This window comes from Suricata suricatta, chromosome 4 (genome assembly GCF_006229205.1).
Source record: "Suricata suricatta isolate VVHF042 chromosome 4, meerkat_22Aug2017_6uvM2_HiC, whole genome shotgun sequence".
Lineage (NCBI taxonomy): Eukaryota > Metazoa > Chordata > Mammalia > Carnivora > Herpestidae > Suricata > Suricata suricatta.
In genome coordinates, this window is record NC_043703.1 from 158,687,398 (window position 1) to 158,710,586 (window position 23,189).

General features: G+C 41.4%; 1 protein-coding gene across 2 annotated transcripts in view; it reads left to right on the top strand.

The window, feature by feature from the left end:
* YWHAQ (tyrosine 3-monooxygenase/tryptophan 5-monooxygenase activation protein theta) overlaps positions 1–23,189 on the top strand; it is a 41,566-nt gene that overhangs the window by 476 nt on the left and 17,901 nt on the right. For both annotated transcript variants that reach the window (XM_029938320.1, XM_029938321.1), the window contains exon 2: positions 135–491. In XM_029938320.1, the coding sequence (XP_029794180.1) occupies positions 198–491 (294 nt within the window). In that variant the 5' untranslated portion in view covers positions 135–197. The remainder of the gene's footprint in view (positions 1–134; positions 492–23,189) is intronic.

Sequence of the window (23,189 nt, forward strand, 5' to 3'; positions counted from 1 at the left end):
GTGGGCGGGGGAGGGAAATTCAACTGGGCGGCGCGTGCGGGGCCGGACAAAAGGGGCGGCGGGCGGCCCGCGGCGGCGGGCGCATTGTCTGACGGCGCCGCCCCCGCCTTTCTGTCGGCGCCCTCCGCCCGCAGGCCGTCCGCACGCCTCCTCCCGATCCGGGTCGGTGCTCGCCCTCGCGCTTTCTCCCCGTCCTCATGGAGAAGACGGAGCTGATCCAGAAGGCGAAGCTGGCCGAGCAGGCCGAGCGCTACGACGACATGGCCACCTGCATGAAGGCCGTGACCGAGCAGGGCGCCGAGCTGTCGAACGAGGAGCGCAACCTGCTGTCGGTGGCCTACAAGAACGTGGTCGGCGGCCGCAGGTCTGCCTGGAGGGTCATCTCGAGCATCGAGCAGAAAACCGACACCTCCGACAAGAAGTTGCAGCTGATTAAGGACTATCGGGAGAAAGTGGAGTCTGAGCTGAGGTCCATCTGCACCACGGTGCTGGTGAGTCTGTGCTCGTCGGGGCTAGGGGTGGGGGGGGAAGGGGCGGCGGGAGCCGGGGAATCGTGCGTCCGCGGCGCCGAGGCCCTTTTGTGTGAGGCCTTTCATGGAGGATTTCCTGGGGATGGGCGAGAAGTGGGGGCCGGGGCTCGCCTGACTGCGACGTGGGCAGGGTTTGCGAAGCTTCGCTTCGGCCCCCTTGATGGGCTGTTTTCGTTCCTGACCCCCAAAAAGCTGCTTTTTGCAGCGGTGAGCAGGTCTTGGCTCAGGTGCGGGGTTGCCACTACCCGGTGTCACTTCGAAACGTCCGAGTAGGTTTGTGCGAGGCTGAAAATCAGTTGTAAGGTTACTGCGATCTGGGGACCCTTTAAATGTACGGACACAACTCCCAGACCCCAGGCTTTTTGAGAGAAGGTGCAGACACCTTTTCGGTGGAGGCGAGGTGTGAATTGTAGGTTTTCCTCGCACACCAAGTCATGGAAATGTACTTAGAAAATCCGAACGGACGCTTCATTTTTCAGGTAAGAGCCCCTGCTGAGCTTTCCGTGTTTAAAGGAACGGAGGGGGTGGGGAGAGTTCGGGAACTGTGAAAAAAGGTACGGCTAGGTCGACAGAACAAAATGTCCTGATAAATGTCAGTATTTGGTGACGTTTCTTGCTATCATTTGGTGACACTAAGACGCTGATGTATGGAGTCCGACTCCTTTCTGGCGTGGGGCGGGCTGGGCGAGCCTTCCAGGTTTTGAACTGTCCGGTTTTCGCTAGGGTGGCAATTGGGTGGAGTCGGTGATCGCTCTGATTCACTCTTATTAGTGAGAGACAGCGCTTTTAGCTTTGTCATTGTACGGAGCTTTTGATCCATAACGTAAGTTTTTAAGTTTCAAATGCCAGTGTCGTATCCTGGAGTGGTTTTGTTTTTTTTAAGTACTGCATTTACAAAAGGCTTACTGATTTTTAACGTTTTAGGTGGGCTTTGAAAGACAAGCGTGCTAGATTGGTGATTGATTACTCGGGAGGGAATGGGGGGGCAGTCCCCATCAGATAACCTGGGGTGGGGAAATTTTTTTAAACTTATCTTTCTAATGCAAATAATGGTTGATCTGGTCAAAATCCTGGCTGATGGAGATAGGTAAAGGGGCAGTACGGAGCATGCACTTTGTTATTTTTATAGGTCTCCTTATCTTCCACACTCTGCCGGTCATGGAGGGGGCACTTTAAAAGCTTTTTGAGGGGCGCCTGAGTGGCTCAGCCCTCCGACTTCTACTCAGGGCATGAGGGATCCAACCCGCCTTGGGCTCTGTGCTGCTGACAGCTTGGAACCTGGAGCCTGCTCTCTCTGCCTCTCCTCTACTCGCTCGCCCTCCCTCCCTCTCTCTCTCTCTCTCTCTCTCTCTCTCTCTCTCTCTCTCAAAAATAAAGAAAAGCATGTTGAACTGAATTGCTGCTTGTCTTCAAGAAATTTGCCTACTTGAAAGTGATGGTAGACTTGAGTAGCATATGGTGATGGTTTTTGACGGCATTGACTATTAGCAGAGGAAGACTCCCTACGGGAAGGAGAAGCGTTCCTAGTATGCGGTCCTAGTATGCGGTCCTCGGGTGCCTGTTTCAGTCTCTTTCTGTTCAGTTATTACTTTGCACTTTGTTAGTTACCTTGCAGCAATTCAGAATTACCACAGAGCTTTTCCTGTTTTCTAGCAAGTGAACTGTGGCCCGAAGGAATATTTTGTTTCAGTTTGTGGCTCTTAATAAATTTGGTTTTTATGGTGGCATGAGTAGAGGAAAGTTTTGTTTAGTTGATCAGTGACTCGAAAGAGAGACAAAGGTATACTTTCACACAGATCATTTCAGTAAGAGAAGCCCTGAAATGAGGACAGTTTTTTTTTCATATATATATATATATGGTGAAATAGAAGAGTTTAACTTGATTAATTGGAGATACTAAGGTGTAAGTAAAATATTTTTATTCATAAAATGGCTTGACAAACTAATTGTGACTTGAGGGCTAGTCTATAAAGAAGTCCTGGCAAAGCTCATCTTTAAGTTGGCAGCTGGCTGTGAGGGTTTGGTATGTACAAGGCCCTTTGCTAAACAGTATGGGGAAGAACAAAGCTGAGAACCATAGATTTTGTCTTCTGATACTTTATGGTAGGAGTGCATGTGAGAAAAACCTAAATAGTAATTTCCATAAGAAGGTTATGAACAAAATGCTGCATAGTTCAAAGAAAACAGAAATCTCAGGAACAGCGTCACAAAGCGAGGTTTTTGGAGTGAGCTCTGGTGGAGAATCTGCAAAGAGAGGTAGGAACTCCATAAGAGAAAGTTACAGTTTTCCTCATTTGGTTGACAGCAGGGGAGGCATTGACGATTTTTTAATGGGTTTTGAATGGTGTATGTGTCAGCAGATCTAGAATTCATGGTCTGTGTGCTAATGACCAGTTTGTAATCCGAATTCAGAGACAAGGAAGCGACAGATTAGTGAGCAAGAGTCTGATGATTGATAAATCGGTAATGTAACTCAAGAGTCTATGAAAATAATGAGGAAGAGTGAAACATGAACTTTCTGAATATGGGTGGTATAACGTGATTTTTCTCTTTTTTCTCTTTGGTGAACAGGAAGGCAAATTTGGTGTGGAGAAAGTAGGTGAAACTGACTTGTTATAGAAGACTAATTAGAGAATGACCTGAACATTAGGCAAAATTTTGGCTCGAACTAGAGATTTTCAGCCTCTTTCCCTTTTATTAGAGTAATAGGTTGGGGGTGGAATTATTTGGACTGTTTTTTCAAAATGACCGTGTTGGACAACTCTTTAATTTTTTCATTTTTATTTTTGTTAAAAAATTTTTTGTTAATGTTTGTTTATTCTTGAGAGAGAGAGAGAGAGAGAGAGAGAGAGAGAGCGCGCGCAAGCATGAGCGGGAAAGGACAGAGAGAAAAGGAGACACAGAGTCTGAAGCAGGCTCTGAGCAGTCAGCATAGAGCCCGATGTGGAGCTCGAACCCGTGAACCTGCAGATCATGACCTGAGCTGTAGTTGGACGCCCAGCCGACTGAGCACCCAGGCGTCCCTCTTGTAAGTCTTCTGATAAAAACACTGCATTGAGGGAGGATACTGAACTGTAGAGGCAGGAAAAATGTTAAAATCCAAGTGAGTAATTGGAAGAGCAAAGGAGGATAAGAGAACACAAATGCCCAAGACTAAACTCTTTGTAGAATCTTAGAGAAGTTAAAGATCTCACCAAGTTACCTGTCTTTCGTTTGTGAAACCAAAGGGTTGGGCTAAGTTTCTGGGGTCTCTTCTCAGTCTAATTTTTGGGGAATGTGAAGTTAGTATAAGCTAAGGCTGTCTGTTCTGACTTTCTCTCAACACTAAAATGAATAATATTTGGGGCGCCTCAGTCTGTTAAGCATCCAACTTTGGCTCAGGTTATGATCCCGCGGTTCATGGGTTCGAGCCCCGCATTGGGCTCTGTGCTAACAGCTCAGAGCCTGGAGTCTGTCTTTGGATTCTGTTTCCCTCTTTCTCTGACCCTCCCTTGTTTGCACTTTCTTTCTGTCTCTCAAAAATAAATAAAAAACATAAAAATAAAATGAGTAATATTTAAAGTCCGAGTTGAAAAACGTGTCGATAGTGCATGAAATGTTGGAAAAACTAGCAGTAGTGAAATGGTTTCAAGAGGAGGGGGTACATGATTTATTGGTTTATTGGGAATAGCAAAGTTTAAGCAAGAAACAGTAGTAAGTTGAATGACAGACAGGCATGTGTGTAAAGAGCATGTGTGGCATGTTTGGGAGTCATTAAGAACTTAGGTGTGAGGTAAGGGCAGACCAAACCAAAAGTGTCACCAAAGACTTCTGGGACTTGGAAGCAAAATCTGTCGTTTACAAAATCAGTGACCTTGGAGTAAGAACAAGACACTCAGAATGTATACAAGATAATATCTGTCTCTGACAACCCCGTGTTGTCCTTTTGCGTCGATGGTCTTTTAGTAGACTAATTGTAATAAGCTGCTTCAGTATAACCTGAGCAGTGTCAGAAAGTAAAGTGTATGTAAGTAAGAGTCATTTAAGACGGGATATAGAAACTGAAAGTTGTCTGTCCATGTACAGAAGCAGTGTAGCCTTAATTCAGTAATGTGCTTGAATTTAGTTAATGGTTCTAAGTTAATCATTTAATGAAAATTTGTCTTGTGTTGGTAATTTTGTAGTAAGCTGATATATTACTCTTGATAGTTAATGAATCTTAGCATAATTTTATTGACATAATGGAAAAATTCTGGGCTCTGGAATCAGACGGACTGTTTTTAAATCCTTAAGCCACAGCCTTACACTTTTTTGACCACAGGCAACTTTCTTAATCTCTTGGCCTGTTTCTTCATCTATAGATTGGTGATAACAGCACCTGTCTTAATGGGCTTGTAGTTAAAATAATAGCAAATAACTGACATTTATTGGACAGTTACCATGTATATACTAAGCACTGTTTTAAGCATTTTATACTCATTTTGTTCCCATAAGTTAAATTGATAGTATTATTTCTGTTTTAAAGTTAGGCAAAAGGAAAAGGGGTGCCTGGGTGGCTCAGTCGGTTAAGCCTCCGGCTTCGGCTCAGGTCAGATCTCACATTCGTGGGTTCGAGCCCCACGTCAGGCTCTGTGCTAACAGCTAGCTCAGAGCCTGGAGCCTGCTTCCAGTTCTGTGTCTCCTTCTCTCTCTGCCCCTCCCCCTCTCATGCTCTGTCTCTCTCAGTATCAAAAATAAATAAAACAAAAAATTAAAAAAAAAAAAGTTAGGCAAAAGGAAAATAACTTGGTCAACTTCTCATGAAGCTAGTAAGTGGTAGAGCAGGGATTTGAATCCAGGGGTCTGACTCCAGATGAAATTAAATGAAACTCATTCTGCCCTGAATACAATGTAGCTGACTGAAGATTACAGTGTGAGTCTTTTCTGAGGAATTTGTACGGTTTAATGTGAGCCATTATGTTTGTAGGTTGTGAGGGAGGGGAGATAGATCTGTGGTGGACAAAACTCTCTGGCGCTTTAATTTTGAAGCCCTCCTTATATACAGGACATTGCAATAAAATTCTAAAATTCTTGACCATTGCATCTTTTGTTTTTAGACTGTTAGCTCCTTGAAGCTAAGCATTGTTTTTTGAAGAGTGAAATGGAAAGGAATGTTGTACATACAGACGTCCAAGTGTGAAGTTAGATCAGTGGTTCTCACCCAGGGTGAATTTAGCTCTCAGGGGACATTTGGCAAGTTCTGGAGACAGTTGTTGCTTGTCAGGAATGGAAAGGAGGGGTGCTACTACCATATGGTGAGTTTGAGACCTGAATGCTGCTAAGTAAGCATCCTTTAACGCACAGGAAAATGGACGCCAACAAAATCACCCTGTCAGTGATGCCAAACTCTGGACTGGATCGTGAATCAAGTGAGCAGTAGTTAGTTGTATTCGATTGTATAACGCCTGTCCTTTGGGTCCTTATTAACATATTGGCATCTTGTCAAAACCCTTTGTCTAGATTTCAGTCTTTTTTTTTTTTCTTCTTGGTACTACTGTGTGTGTGCTGTTTAACTCTAGAGTTCACTTTTCTGGAACTTAATCGAGGGTCCTATATTCTATATTTTCAAGGATGTGCATCATGGGTGCCTCCAAAGCTCTGAGTTATTTGAAAAACTTGGCACAGAAAAATAAGATCCAACTGAAATTATTGTGAAATTTATTGGGAAGAGGTGATTAAAATTGATGAATGGTAAATATTCCCCTCTCACTCGCAACTGCCGCGTGTGCAGCGTGCATGTCCGCAGGTGGTTCCAGGCTTCTAAACCCTCTGTGTGTGTTTATCTTAGGATGTTGCATAATTACGCTAACGGCTTATTGAACATTTAGGTTGTAAATCTCACATAGTTTCACTTATAAAATGGGTACCAGAGTGTGGGATTTGCTGATTTAAGGTACTTAACACTTGGGAGATCTGCTTGATCATATCAGTGTTCCTGTGTGCCATTTCTCAACACCAGCTTTTGTGTTTAGCTCTAGTTCTTTCAGAGTAAGAATAGAAAATGTGTTTGTACCATCATCTCTCTAGGTATTAAGGAAGGGTGGTAGAGAAGGCATCATTTAGAAGACAGGAAGAGCTGGGGCGCCTGGGTGGCTCAGTTGATTAAGTGCCCGACATGACTCAGGTCATGATCTCCCAGTTCTCGAGTTCAAGCCCCGCATTAGGCTCTGCACTGACAGCTGGAGCCTGGAGCCTACTTCCGATTCTCTGTCTCTCTCTCTCTCTCTCTCACTGCCCTCCCTCGCTTGTGCTCTTTCTCTCCCTCTCTCAAAAATCAACGCTAAAAAAAATTATTTTTTAAAGATAAGGGGGTAGAATAAAAATTATAGTTCATCCATTGCTATTTTAGTTAAACAATCCATAGGTAAATCAGTGATGAAATTTTCTTAAATATTTCATGATAAATAATTTGACCAGATTTGAAAACATTGTTTTTTGAAGTATTTCAAGACAATGATGTTATCCAGGACTTCAGAATAACGGGGAGGGACTATAAATAAGACGAGGGTGGCTATGGATCAGTATAGGTGCAGCTGGCTTTAATGGGAATCCGTTATACGATTCTTTCTTGTGTATGTTTGAAATTTTCCATAATTAAAAAGGTTTTCCCCTCCCAGAAATACCACTCCTTGGTATTTACACAAGAGGGATGAAGATGTAGGTCCAGAAGAAGACCTGGACAAAAATCTTTATTATTTTAAAAGCAAAAAATTGGCAGCAATCCATTATAGGAAAGTGGATTATCTGTGATGTATCTACACGTGGAACTACTCAGCAATAAGAGGGAACGGACTGTTGTACTCCGCAATATAGACCAATTTCAGAAACACGCTAAGGGAAGGAAGCTGCATGAAAGGTACATTGTATGATTCCATTTATATGAAATTCTAGAACAAGCAAAAGTGCAGTCTGTGGGTGAAAAATCAGAATAGTGGCCACTGTAGGCAGGCAGTGATTGGCTTAACCACAGGGAACTTTCTGTGGTGATTATAATGTTCTTTATATTTATAGGGGTTAAAGTTGCACAGGTATATGCATTTGTCAAACTCAGCAAATGTACCCCTAGCATTTATGCCTTTCGCTGTATGTAGATTTTGTTTCAACAGAAAAATTAGTGGATGCATGTACTGATGTCTTCAGTTTACATGAAGACTAATAGAAATGGATAGATCTATGATAAAATGAATATGGCAAAAGGTTATGGTAGGATCTGGGTGGTGGGTGTAGAGATGTTCACTGTAACTGGTGGTAGCCATGTATTAGGGGTAGGACATTCCCCCACTGAATGCCTTTAAAACCTATAGCAAGAACAAAACAGTGAAACCTAGGCCTTATTGATGTCAAGATTTGAGTGTATATAGAAAGGTATTGCTATCAGGGCGCCTGGGTGGCTCAGTCGGCTAAGCATCCGACTTCGGCTCAGGTCATGATCTCACAGTTCATGGTTTCGGGCCCCGCATCGGACTCTGTGCTGACAGCTCAGAGCCTGGAGCCTTTTTCAGATTCTGTGTCTCCCACTCTCTCTGACCCTCCCCTGCTCACACTGTGTCTCTCTTGTCTCTCTAAAAAAAAAACCCAAAAAACATTAAAAAAATTTTTTTTAAAGAAAGGTATTGATATCTACCTCAGAGAAAGAGACTGATAGCCTTGGTGCCATACCATTTGTTTCTGTTTGGTGTTGAGTGTTCATTAGGTTGGAGGTATGGGGTACAGTGGAAGATTTACATAACTGACCAATACTCTAGGGCAGTGGGTTTTGTTTTTTCCGGGTTTTTTTTTGTTTTTAAGTAAACTCTTTGCCCATGATCAAGAGTTGCATGCTCTCTCAGATAGGCCAACCCAAACTACCTCTAGGACAGTAGTTTTCGAACTTCTTGGACTCCGGACACCTTTGCAAATCTAAACACATTGTGGGACCCAGAAGCTCTTGTGGAAATTATACCTATAGATGTTTACATTATTAGAAATTAAAAGTAAGAATTTCATAATCGCTTGGAATACATTTGGAATAATAAGCTTGTTAGTTAATATAATGTGTGGTTTTTTAAATTGCGGTAAAATATACATAACATAGAATTTACCATTTTAAGTGCACAGTTCTGGGGCATGAAGTACATGAACATTGTGCAAACATCACCACCAGCCATCCCCAGAATTTTTTCATCTTCTCCAACTGAATTCCCTGCTCTTACCTTCTGGCAACCACCATTTCGCTTACTGTCTGTAAATTTGACTGCTGTAGGTACCATACATATAAGTGGAATAATAACTTTTAAAAAGAAAATAAATAGTGGCATTGCTTTACATTCTGTCTATTGCGATATCAATCTCTTGTAGCTTCTAGAAAACACTCATTTAAGAGTGACCATGAGAAAGCATCTTAATACTGTGAAGATGGTTTGACTTTGTGCCTTCTTCCCAGAGAGTACAAGAGAGACTCCTAGGGGTCCCCAGACCGCACTTTGAAACTTGCTACTCCAGGGGGATTCTGCCTTGAAACTTCGTAATCATCATTGTGATGAGTGATTGAGCACTTTCCTAAGTAGTTGAGTGTGTATTAATTCCTGAAAAATGAAAGGACTGGTATTTTGGAATGACTTCTGCTTCCTTATGTTGAGAATGATAATGTCAGGTTAATATAATCTCTGTCTTCTCTCCTGATTTCTCAATCCAAAAGCAGAATTGGCATTAATGAAATAATGGTCTTTTGGAGTTGCTTGCATTTAGCTTTGAAAGTTACACAGCTTTGGGGTGCCTGGGGGGCTCAGTCGGTTAAGTGTCCGATTTTGGCTTAGGTTATGAGTCACGGGCCTGAGTTTGAGCCCCCATTGGGCTCTCTGCAGTCAGCACAGAGCCCGCTTCTGATCCTCAGCCTCCTTTCTCTCTCTGCTTCCCAGCTCATTCTGTCTCTCGCAAAATAAATAAACTTAAAAAAGAAGAAGAAGTTACACTTCTGTTAGCTGTTAACCAGCACGGTCCAAGCATCTCAAAAAAACTTGTCTTTCACACAGATCTTCACTATCCATTTTACATTTTTTCTGTCCCCATGAGCTGTATTCCATGATCTCTTCATCCTCTGGACCTTTTACTCCAGCTGGGTTTGGCATAATGTGGTACTAAATATGTGTTGGAACTGTCCTTAGTTCAGTGACTTTGTGAACATTTTCTTGTATGTGTGCGTAGGCTTTACTTGGAGAAATGGGGAAACGGTGCAGGTGGTGAGAACATGACTGTATAGACGTCTATACATTTAATGTAAGTGCTTTCTTCTTAAAGGGCGGTCTGAGATTGCTGTTTCTAAGTGTCAGGGTCACTGGGAATTAAGTAGGAAGGTACATAAAAATACTTGTAAATACTTGATGATGTTCAGATCACACGTTTTACTGGTCAGGCTACTCCTGGCCGGCGCCAGCCCTCTAGAACGAGCTCTCTCCCTTTGCCTCTCATTTGCTCGGTACAAGCCTTTGCTGGAACACAGCTCAGAACAGTTTGACTCTTTAAGAACTGCAGTGGCAGAGCCCTGCTGTTAGCACACATATATAAATGGCGTCTTCACCTTTCTGCCTGGTATTATTTCCAAGTATTGAACAATTTAGTTTTTAGGCCTTTAATGCGTGTGTTGTCTTTTCATAATTCTGATAGAACAGTGAAGAGGTTAGAAAGGTTACAGTAAGGGTTTATGCATCTTTTAATCAGAAAATACTCTAGATTATTTTGAGGCTAATTGCAGAGACCAAGTATTTGGTTCTTGGTGATGTCAAAACCTTAAAAGTTTGGCAGGATTGAATATCCCATTAATATAATTACGTTATTTAAATAAGTAAATTTAGTTTTGTAAATATAATAAGCCTCCAAGGACTGATATTTGAAGAGGGAAACGGTGTACTTTGTTGAAGTGACTTCAAATTGAGATGAGAGCATTTATCAAGCTACTGATGGTCCCCGGAAAATTTTTGTTTCCTCCTCCTTGCCCATACCTGCCAAGATATTTGAGGTAGAAAAAAACTTGGGAACCATTTAGTTAGAGAAATGATCAAGAGAGTAACAACTTCAGTAGATGAGGGGAAAGGAGGAGAGGAATGTGCATCGGCTGGATTCAATGGCTAAGTTTAAGAGTGAAGGAAATATTTAAAAGGCAGTATTTATTCAGCAAATTTTTTTAATCTAAGGGCGTTTCATTTATTTTGCACAGAGATTAGGCTATAATCAAGAAAATGGCATTTCTTTCTTTCTTTTTTTTAATCTTGTTACAATTCTTTATCCTTATTGCCATATTTAAATATGGCAGAGTGGAGTACCTGGCTGGCTCAGTCCGTGGAGCGTCTGACTCTTGATCTCAGGGTTGTGAGTTCGAACCCCATGTTAGGTGTAGAGATTACTTAAAAATAAAATGTTTAAGAGTGAGTAAGTAGACAGGCAGATGAGTAGAGTAACCAGAGTAACCAGGAACAGTTGGGACACCTCAGCAGGTAGAAGTGAAGGCTGTAGGCGCCTCAGTTTTATGACCAGCTGCACATCTTTAGGAAGAAAAAGACATAGGTGATCTTTTCTTAGCGAATATCAAAAAAACCAGTGATTCCGTTTTTGTCTAACAGACTTCTGAAAATTTGTAATTTTTTAATGTTTATTTTTCTGAGAGAGAGAATGAGTGAGGAAGGGGAAGAGAGAGAGGGAGACACCGAATCTGAAGCAGGCTCCTAGCCGGGAGTACAGAGCCCGATGCAGGGCTCAAAGCCACAAACTGAGATGATGACCTGAGCCGAAGGTGGGGCGCTTAACCGACGGAGCCACCCAGGTGCCCCTGAAGATTTCTTTTAATCTAAATGGCCTGTTTATAAAGATATCTGTAAAGCTTATTTCAGCTGTTGATAGAGCTCGTTTCCTTTCAAGATACCGAAGTGGCATATCTAGCCCCCAAATCTGTTGAGTCTTTGGAGGACCTAACTAAGAATTGTAAGTATAGGTTCTCAGATTTTTTCCTTGAGGGGGGGCCTGGCTGGCTCAGTAGGTAGAGCATGCGACTCTTGATCTTGGGGTCCAAGCCCCACGTTGGGTGTAGAGCTTACTTAAAAAAAAAATACGGGGCGCCTGGGTGGCTCAGTTGGTTAAGTCTCCGACTTCGGCTCAGGTCAGATCTCACATTCGTGGGTTCGAGCCCCACGTCAGGCTCTGCTGACAGCTAGCTCAGAGCCTGGAGCCTGCTTCCGTTTCTGGGTCTCCCTCTCTCTCTCTGTGCCCCTCCCCCTCTCATGCTCTGTCTCTCTGTATCAAAAATAAATAAAACATTAAAAAAAAGTGTATTTGTGTGTGTGTATATGTGTGTGTGTGTGTGTGTGTGTGTGTGTGTGTGTGTATAATTCAAATACTATAAAATTCACCTATTCAAAGTATATGATTCCATGGTTCTTAGTATATTCACAAAGTTGTGCGGCGCCACTACTATCTAATTTTGGAAAACGTTCATCACCACAAAAGGAAAAACTGTGCCATTCACAGTTATTCCCCATTCCCCTTTCCCCCAGCTCCTGACAACTACTAATTTACTTTGTATTTCTATAGATTTGACTGTTTTGGACATTTTGTCATATAAATGGAATCATATGCTCTGTGGCCTTTTGTGTCTGGCTCCTTTCACGTAGTGTAATGTCTTGGAGGCTAAAGACTTAGCCATGTGCTTTTATGGCTGAATACCATCCCGTTGTATGGATATACCAAATTTTTATCCAGTCCTCTTGTCTGTGGACATTAGATTCCTTCCGTCTTTTGACAGTTTGAAATAATGCTACTATGAGCATTCATGTACACGTTTTTATATGGACATGTTTTCATTTCTCTTGGGTATATACCTGGCTCATGTGCTAACACTTTTCAACCATTTGAGGAGCTTCTAGAGTGCCAGAGTGGCTGCACCATTTTAAATTTCCACCAGAGTTGCAATATCTCTGCAGCCTCACCAACAATGCTAGTGGGTATGAAGCAGTGTTTCACTGTCCTTTTGATTTACATTTTCTAGATGAATAATGGATGTTGTGAATATTTTCAAGTGCTAACTGCCCGTTTGTTTATCTTTGGGAGAATTGTTTATTCAGATCTTTGCTCATTTTTTAATTGGGTCGTCTTCGTTGAGTTGTAATACTACTTTATATATTGTGGATACTGTGCTTTTTAGCAGTTACATGATTTACAAATATATTTTCCCCAGGCGTCTGGGTGGCTCAGTCGGTTATATGTCTAACTTTGGCTCAGGTCATGATCTCACGGTTCCTGGGTTCGGGCCCCACATTGGGCTCTGTTCTGACAGCTCAGAGCCTGGAGCCTGCTTCAGATTCTGTGTCTACCTCTCTTTCTCTGCCCCTCCCCTGATCACACTGTCTCTCTCTGCCTCTCAAAAATAAATAAATGTTTAAAATATATATATATATTATCCTAATCTGTAGGTTGTCATTTACTTGCTTGATAGTGTCCTTTGAAACCCAAAAGTTGATAAGGTTGTTGAAGTCCAATATATTTTTTTTCTTAGGTTGCTCATGCTCTTGGTGCAATATGTAAGGAACCATTGCCTAATCCAAGGTCATGAAGATTTACACTACTTTCATCTAAGACTTAGAAATCTTAGGTGTTACATTGAGATTTTTGTCCATTTTGAGTTAATTTTTGTATATGGTGGGAGGAAGGGATCCAGCCTTCATTCTTTTCATGTGGTGGTTCAGTTGCCCGGCACCATTTGTTGAAATACTGGTTAATATGTCCTTTAAAAAAAAAAAAAGTGTTGATTTTTTAAATTTACAAATAATACAAATAGATGGTTAAAATTTCAGTTCTTTTTTTTTTTAATTTTTTTATGTCTTTATTTTATTTTGAGAGAGACAGAGTGAGCAGGGAAGGGGCAGAGAGAGAGGGAGACACAGAATGTGAAGCAGGCTCCAGGCGCTGAGCTGTTAGCACAGAGCCCAACGCGGGGCTCAAACCCACAAACTGTGAGATCATGACCTGAGCCGAAGTCGGACACAACCGACTGAGCCACCCAGGCGCCCCCAAAATTCAGTTCTTACGTAAAAGAGCATACAGTGACACGTATGTCTTCTCCCTGACCCCTCCCAGCCACTTTCTTCTCTCAGACACGGTAACTATTAGTATTCATGTGGAGGTAATTTATACATGCATAAATATATGTGCAGGCATGTCTTGGAGATGAATCCATGTCATAGATTTCCCAACTTTTAATAGTTCTATGTTGTTTTATTGTGAGTATTCTCACACTTTGGTCACCTCGTGCTGGACATCAGGTGTTTGTGACTAGTAGTGCTTGCATGACTCTCCTTGCCTTCAGGTCTTAGTATTTAAGGGTTTTGAATAATTAATAGACCCTTGATTTGAAATTTTCACCTTATGCAAAAAACAATCAGAAATGGTTTGGCATAAAAGTTCACTTAAGGAAAACTTGTGAGTACTCCAATCCTTAAACTCTAGCCAAATTGTTCACCCAAAGCCCTCCATAGTGTATGTCTGTCCCTCTGCTTACTGCTATTCTCACTTGGAAAGCTTCCCCTCTACCATTTTTGTATGTTGAAATCACACCTACCGAGCCCCCTGCATTCATTCTGCAGTCCTTACAAATTGTTGTTTGTAACACTTTCAGATCTGTTTCCTTCTCCTGTTCCGTGTGCAGCTCTGGATAGATGAGACCTGTGTTTTCTTGTAAGAAAACTGAGGCATATTGATTTACATTTACATACTTACATAGCCAATTAGCTGTGAACTCAAATTCAGCTTTTCTAGAAACGTACTCTTTCTGTTGTCTACTGCCTTTATCTTCTGAGATCATCTCGCCTTTCTCTGGATTCTCTTTTGTCTAGAACTAGGGAAGAATTGAGGCTCTATACAACCATGCCCTTCAACTAGAGCAGCTCCCTTTTGATAAATACTTGAATTGTTTTAAAAGAGTTGGGGAAGGAAATAATTATCGACTGTTAAAATTTTCAACTATCACCATACTAAAAGGAGTCCATGTTCCTTAATGGGGCGTAGGAGACCTCCCCTCCCTCTGTGCTCCAGCCACATTGAGTTCCTGTATACTGTGAGCTTTCTGACTGTTGCTCTGATGCTCTCCCCTGAGTAAGAATGTGTCATTGCATTAATATATCCTTTTCTTTCTCACTGAGCCTAGTGATGAGCCCAATTCCATAGGGTCTAGAGTTTACCTGTGTCCTGCGTTCCTCTTGTGGCTGCCCCCAGAATTCATTGTCACCAATTCAGATCAATATTGGTAAGCTGTCAGGGTGTATAAGAATAAAGACTTCATCTTTATGTTTTCCTCTCTAGATTACCAAGCACTACTTTACTTTTCAAGGTTATTTTTTTGTGCTGTACCCAGTAGTTCAGTTGAATATCATCAGTAACCTGTATCAATTTAGTTCCAGATGTAGAATAATTTTCTTACCACAGTCTCTTAAATTCTTGGTGACTCTGTTCTTCCCTTTGTGCCCTCTAACAGACTGGAGCACTGGATATAATGTAGCAGCAGAGATAAGTGTATGTGGCACTGGCTAGCTATTGCTGGGAAAATTAGCCTCCAAATAATTATATAATTTCTGTACTTTAGAAACGGCTTAGTCCAGCTCATCATAAACTTAGACAAAGTTCTTGGGGTGCCTGAGTGGTTAAAACTGTTGAGCTTCTGACACTTGATTTCAGATTATGATCTCCTGGTTTGCAGGATTGAGCCCCGAATCAGGATTGAGCTTGCACTGTCAGCATGGAGCCTGCTTGGAATATTCTTTCTCTTTCCCCCGCCTCCCTTCGCTCCCTCTCCCTATCTCTCCCTCCCCTCCATGCCCCTTCTGTGCTCTCCCTCTCAAAGTAAACTTAAAAAATTAAAAGACAAAATTCATATGAAACTACATCAGTGTCTTCAGTAGTAGAAGCTATGATCTATTTTTAGTAGTTTTCCTAGGATACCTGAAACTTGACCCCTATACTAAGCTAGCAAGGCAGTTTTGACCTGATTTTAATTACTAGAACTTGCTTTCTATTAGGTATCAGGATGTCTGTCAGTAGCAAACTTAAGATTTGACTTCCTGTTTTGTTTTGGTTTTCCTTTTAAGGAACCCTCTTGTTTTCTCACTATCATTTTTCTTTTCATTTACAAATCAGTGGCTAGAGTAGTTTCATACCAGTAAATTACATAGTTCTCAAAGGGGAAGAAAGTGGAGACATGGTATTAGCCTTGGTTCTTTTGGTAGCACTGATCTGTAAATGTTGGTAAGTTGTGGTTCTGTATGTGTCGTTTTTTATGCAGATTACCCAATTTGGAAAGTATGTTAGTACCGCTGGCTGGACGTATTAAACTATCATTCTGAACCTGTACATCTTGGCCAGAGAGTTGAGAATCTTTGAGCAGAAGGTATCACATTCCTGTTATGGCCACTCAGCATCCATAAAATGTGAGGAAATAGCAGGTCAGAGATGAAAGCCTGGACATTACATTGGTTTCTAATGGTATGTGGGTTGGCTCTGCTGCTTTGTATGAAGTGAATACAAAGACTGCGCTTTTCTTTGCTGTGGGCACCTGGCAGTTCACACACCCTAGCGTTTGTTAGAGGCTAGGACTTTTGTTATGTGTCTTCACCACCATAGGCACAAGAGCTCTGCAGGTGAGTTGGAAGAGAGGATGAACTTCTTATACAAGAGCATTTTCTTGGTTTTGGGTTTTCTAAAGCACTAATTATTTAGGGGAGCAGAGGGGGTGCACTGTGCTCATAAAAGGCCATCTGGGCCCCTAAAAAGCACCACTGTGCTGTAGCAAGTGTTAATAGCAAGACTGCTGTCACTGGTAATCATTTTTCCTCATTCATGGGATGGGGATGGTTGGAGATCTGATTACCAGGAGAAAGAATTTAGAAATATTTGGGGCAGAGAGATAGGTAAAGCTTTTTCTCTTTTTTTGAGAGCCCTAGGTTTTTTTGTGGGTTTTTTTTTTTTTCTCCCCCTACCCTTCCCCTGCCTGTTTATCTTCTGGTTTTTAGCTCCTTATTTTCTTTTGCCCACCAAAATAATTAACTTCTTGACTGCATGGACTACTCTGGCTTAGTTTCTACTATTATTATAACTACAGTGACACATATCCTTTTGGGTCTAAAGAATCCATATTAATTTGTCATGACACAGAAATCATATTAATTTGACTTGTTAATTTGACAAATATCTCAGCCAGTGTTGGATTTTAGGTCTGTTGCTTTAAAAATTATGTTTCAAAAATTTGAATACAGTTGGAGTTTAGACTAACACGACGGTTAACTCCGAAGAATGCACGTGCACATTCCTGAGTGCCCTGGGCTTGTATGACTTAATAAATAGCAACTGCTGCTATGATGGCCCAATGACAGTTTTTCAAGGATTCCCCCGCTGCCACCAAAATCAGGATGAGGAAGAGTTTGTGTGCTGGGCAGAGGCACCAGATGAGTAGAACAGTGGTGGACATTTATGGTCCAGGGTTTGTCCCCGTGGCCTTTTGGGCTTCATGTCTCAATTGTTGGCAATCTGAGAGTGGAACTGCAAAAATTATAAATCGATCAGAGAATAATGTCTATTGCCTGCAGACCAGTTTCCAGAAGGAACCAAATTTAGCATTCGGAAATTGCTTGGTGAGCACAGAAATCAACAAAATGCCATCATTGGATGGTCTTAATGACTAGTTACTCTGACACCCACTGCTTCCAGCCTTGATATAGGGGATTTGGTGTTGGAAGACGTGTCCATGGACCTAAGTACCTTGTCACTAGTGCTGGAGAGTACTTGATGTTTGCTTTTTCACTTTCTCCCCAGTACCTACCGTATTACCAGTATTACCAGCTTCTAACATAATTGTTGCCAGTATGTTTTGCTTCGGGTATATGGGAAGTGCCTCATTTTTGTTCAGTGCTTGCTTTTCCTGCTGCTGCAGGACTTGTAATCATAGAAATAAGGTGAGACCTCCGTTAATTAGGACAGTGCTTCCTAAACGTTTTTGTGTTATGACACACAGAAAAACCGTATTTATATGACACACTGGGGAAAAAATGGATTTTTCCCCCAGCTCACCCTGCTGCTGAGAGGTTCAGTATCTCTTTACCATTTATATCAGTTGAAAGCTCTGGGTTAGTCTTATTCTGAAGGATGGTGAGTGCTAGGCTATAAATGTATTCTTTTATCTTTAACAGGCCTTTGGGGTTTTTGAGCAAGGAATTATTAACATACCCAGAATGGAATTTAAGGTTAATCTGGCAGCAGGTATAAAATGGATTAGAGAAAGTAGAGCCCTAAACACCTGCTAGATTCATTAGGTGATTGGATTAGTTGAGGTGAAATGATATGATTAACTTGGATGATAGAAATAGGAATGAGACTTGAGAAGATCCACATACTGTTATAGAGATAGAATCCAGAGGGCCTGACAGCTGGTGATAGGATGAGAAAAGTAAAGTGAAAGTCAGAGGCAGTGCTGATGGACCTGGGTGGCTAGGAGAGGGAGGAGGAGGGTGGGATAATTAGTAGAAATCAGGAGAACAAGTATAGTAACAGCTTTGGAAACACATTTATCTCTTTAGGGCATATTGAAGCCTAGTCGAAACTCCTGTTGATAAATGTCTGAGGACACCCAACCATGTAACACTACAGAGAAGTTGGGAGTGTGGACGGGCTGGTAGAAGAGTTGGTTGCCTTACCTCCATGAGGTTAGTGCACTTTAGAGTATGGCCTTTAGGTTTGTAGACTCCAACACACTTCGGGGATAGAGCCACAACAGTCAAGCTCATGTGATTGGTGTATAAAACCAAGAACATTGAGGCACCTGGGTAGCTCAGTCAGCTAAGTGTCCGATTCGGCTCAGGTCATGATCTCCTGGTTGTGAGTTTGAGTCCCTGCATGGGGCTCTGCGCCGAAAGTGAGGAGCCTGCTTGGGATTCTCTCTCTCTCCCTCCCTCTGTTCCTCCCCGACTTGAGTGCTCTCTCTCAAAATAAGTAAACTAAAAAAAAAAAAAAACAACAAACAAGAGCATTATTTGTTTACAGTGAGGAAAAACTGGCACAAAGTATGCAATACTTGTGTTGGCATGACCAGTATGTTCTCTTTCAAGTGGGCAGATAGACTCACTTAGGAATCAAGTCATCAGGATGTTGTCTAGTAAACGTGGCCTTCTGGTGAGGAGTTCAGTGGCTGCTCAAATGTATCATGGCCATTATCTCCATGGCAGAGCGTGGGTTTGTCATTGGGTTGGTTAACTATGATTCACGCTCCTTAGGCTGTATATTGGATTGTTTTCTTCAGTGTCTGCCCCTTTTCTATTTCCATGTCTCTCTCTGTTCTTTCTGATTGACTCATCCATATTTTTAAAGTATCTTTATCTTACACACTGTCAGATTATAGTTGCCTTGTATTTTTATTATTTTGCTGTACAAAGTTTTGTATCAACACTAGACAAAACAAAGTCTTCTTTCAGTGGTGTATAGTTAAGGAGAGGGAAATAATGTTCCCAAAGTATACAATGCTTATTGGTCTCAGGTTTCCACATGAAGTCTTGACTTGGATAAAATTACACCCATGGGTTTAGGTGACTGAATACTGGAGGGCCAGGGGAGCACGGCCGAAGGAAGCATTAGGATGACCCAGGTTTCTAACTAGGACAACCGAGTGCTTTCCTAAGAAAATTGAATAGGGGAGGAGAACCAACAGCGGATTGTTAGCAAGGCAAATTTAATTTTTTTTTTAATGAGTAAAGTTTAAAGTCCCAAAGGCCTATCAAGGGTGGCTTGTGTGTATGCGTGTGCACATGCACGTAGGAGCACTCAGTCTTGTGTGTAAGAGGAAAGCTATGTGGTGGCACATGGTCATCGAGGCTTATGTGGCAAGCAGTGTTCTGGAGCAATTTGAATTAACTCCCTTAATCTTCACAACAACCCAGTGGAGTAATAGAGATTGGCATTAACACTGTTTTACAGGTGAATAAACTGAGATTCAGAGGTGCAAAAGTTAATTGCCCCAATAGGCAAGGGGCAAATTAGTGGGTCATTCGCATGTAGATGTTGGGTAAAATCATGCCAGTAAATACTGCGGATGAACACTTACACCTGGTCAGGTTCCTTAAAATGGTAGTGAGCTATTTGAGATCTTTGATTATTCTAATGAAATCTTTCTTCCTGGTAGCAAATTATCATGCTTAGTTGTCAGATTTTAGGAAGTATAGTCAAAAAGGGAGACACTTGTTGAAAAACAAATAACTAGGGGCTCCTGGATGGCTCAATTGGTTAAGCATCCGACTCTTGACTCTCTATTTCAGCTCAGGTCATGATGTCATGTGAGATCGAGCCTTGGGCTCTGTGCTGAGAGCATGGAGCCTGCTTGGGATTCTCTCTCTCATTCTCTGCCTTCTCTCTCTCTCAAAGTAAATAAGTAAACTCCTAAGAAAATGTAGCTACTCTTCTAAAAGGGGGTTGGAAAACATATGTCCTTTTTATTACCAACTCAGTTCTTTGCACATGCTAAGTGCAAAAGAACTTCTGTATTTCTAAACAATCTGGAATATTATCCTCTGCAAACATGAGGTATCACACACGTATTGTTATTCAGCATCTTGTAATAATTTTGTGTTGTTACAGTTTTAGGAAAGGGAAACTTCACAGATTAAGACCAGGAATTTTTCAGTTATTTGAAATTTCAGTTATTGTAATTATTCTAACCAGTGACTTCTCTTTTATTCCAATACCTCTTCCTTCCCACTCCAAAAAGGTTTTTTCAGTAAAGGTCTGAATGGAAACTTCTGTCTTTGGATAGGTAATTTATTTTACACCTGCTTTTTTATGGTACTTTAATTGGTCAAGGAATTCTGACTGTTGTTTTTCTCAGCATTTGGAAGATACTTGATTGTTTGCTGGTGAAAAATCAGCTGTTGGTCATATTGTTGTTTCTTCTTTATAGGTAATGTGTGATTTCTCTGTTACTTTTAAGAATTTTCTTGTTGGGGCACCTTGGTGGCTCGGTCAGTTGAGCATCTGACTTTGGCTCAGGGCATGATCTCACAGTCCGTGGGTTCAAGCCCTGCTTCAGGCTCTGTTCTGACAGCTCGGAGCCTGGAGCCTGCCCGCTTCAGATTCTGTGTCTCCTTCTCTCCCTCTGCTCCTCTTCTGATCACATTCTGTCTCTAAAAAAATAAACATTAAAAAAAATTTTTTCTTGTCTTTGTCATTCTTCAATTTTACCATGCTGGTCTAGGTATGAGTTTATTTTTATTTTATCTTGCATGGGATTCAGTGTGCTTTTCTAACCTGAAGATTGGTGTCTTTAGGGGGCACCTGGGTGGCTCAGTCGGTTAAGCGTCTGGTTAAGCATCCGACTTCAGCTCAGGTCATGATCTCATAGTCTGTGAGTTCGAGCCCTGCATTGGACTCTGTGCTTTCAGTTCAGAGCCTGGAGCCTCCTTCAGATTCTGTGTCTTCCTCGCTCTCTGCCCTTCCCCCACTCATGCTCCATCTCTCTCTCTGTCTCAAAAATGAATAAACATTAAAAAAAAAAAGATTGGTGTCTTTTGTACTGTTACTGGGAGAGTCTCAGCCTTATTTCTGAATTGCATCTCTTCCTTATTCTTTCTCATATCTGGAATTCCTTATATTTTAGGCATTTCTAATTCAATTTGCATCTTTAGACGTATCCCTAAGTTTTTCATCTTGTTGGTTATTTGTTCTCCATTCCTATTAGTTTCTTAAAATAGGCTTCCGTTTTACTGATTTTTCTCTTTTTAATTCTAAAAACCTTTCCCCCCTCTCCCCTCACTTTTAGGCTGCCCTTTCTTAAGTTATTGTATCCTGTTCTTCCCCCTAGTTTCTGTTCCCTCCCCCGCTTTTTTAAAAATATCTTTTTGGTTATTTTAATCAAGTAAAAGTGTCAAACTTCTACAAGACAATTTTTTAATAACTCATTACCCAGCTTTAGCAGTTATGAAATATGTTTTGTTTATATTCCCACCAGAAACACTTCTCTGCCTCCATCTGAAGCTAATCCTGGGCATCATCATTTAATCCATAACTATTAAAACGTAGGTCTTTAATCATTTTTAACATACTTATTTTAGGGGCACCTTGGTGGCTCAGTTGGTTAAGCTTCTGACTTTGGCTCACATCATGATCTCATGGTTCGTGAGTTCGAGCCCCACATTGGGCTCTGTGCTGATAGCTCAGTGCCCACTTCAGATCTGTCCACCTCTTTCTGCCGCTCTTGCTGTCAAACGTGCACATGCTCTCTAAATAAATATTTATCATACTTCTGCTTGATTACACACTGTCAGTTTTTTTTTTTTAAGTTCTTGGGTTCTCACCATCCCTTGTTTGCATGCTGATCCCTTATAGTGGATCTGTCTCTTAAGTAGCCTTATTGTTTTTAATAATATGGATAGCTTTTTCCATGGAACTTGTGGCTGTGCCTTGCATTGTTGAGGTATCTTTACACAGTGATTTTGGGGATTTGTTTCTACTGGGCCCACTAAGCTTTGGCTCGTTTTTACATATGTTTTCAGCTTGTGGAGTCACACATCGTCTATGAAATAAAGTCTAAATATACAGCACCTGCACAGAAAGAACATGGGTTTGGGTTTCAGTGTTCTGTGGGACACTACACCCACCGCCAGAAAAGCCCAAGAAATGGCTTTTTTTGCTACTTTTCAGCAATAATAGTCCAGGTTTTCCTAGGGTCCCCACTCCTTGCACACACCACTGTCCTTGTGTTACAGACTTTGACTTTCTGCTCTTAGTTTCATCTCATCCAGCATTTGATATCTCCCTTTTTTCTTTTGGAGCTCTGTTGTAGTTTTTCTATCATATTTGCTAGTACTTAGCATTTTGATTTTTTTAGAAGGGCAAGTCCGTTCAGTCTCGCTGTACTGCCAGAACCAGTCTTTTCTGCCCATCTATTTTAAGGTGATGAGTCACAGAGTGTTAAGTGCTCCACTCCACCACACTCAAAGTGCATGCGTGTCTGGTGTGTGTGCATTTTAATCTGAGGGACTACTTTCAGGTAACATTTAAAATGCGCTACCATTTCATATAGTCAGGTAGACAGTGCATTAAACACACATTCAGACTTGTATTTTGGTTAAAAATCTTCTGTTCTTGTATTTGGGCTAAAATTGAACAGTCACATTAACTTGGACTTCTCATACTGAGGAGTATTTTGGTTATATATGACTTGATGTAACAGAAAATTGCCAGTCTTTAATTACATGAAATTTATATGCGATACATGTGGAAAGTGAACTCTTTAATATATAAAGAGTTCTTACAAATCAGGAAAATGGCAAAGGATACAAATCGAGTGTTAATAGGAAAGGATATACAACTATTTGACTTCATTTATGGTAAATTGTAGACAGAACTATAATCCTATATTCTTCCTTTACTAGTTTGGAAAAGGGAAAAAAGAATGTTCCTTGGGTTTGGAGTATGTTGAGAATTAGGAACATTCATAACATTGCTAGTGGGATTAAAAATAATTGAAATCACCTGGGGCACCTGGGTGGCTCAGTCTGTTAAGCATCCAACTTCAGCTTGGGTCATGATCTCACAATCCTTGAGTTCGAGCCCCATGTCGTGCTCTGTGCTGACAGCTTGGAGCCTGGA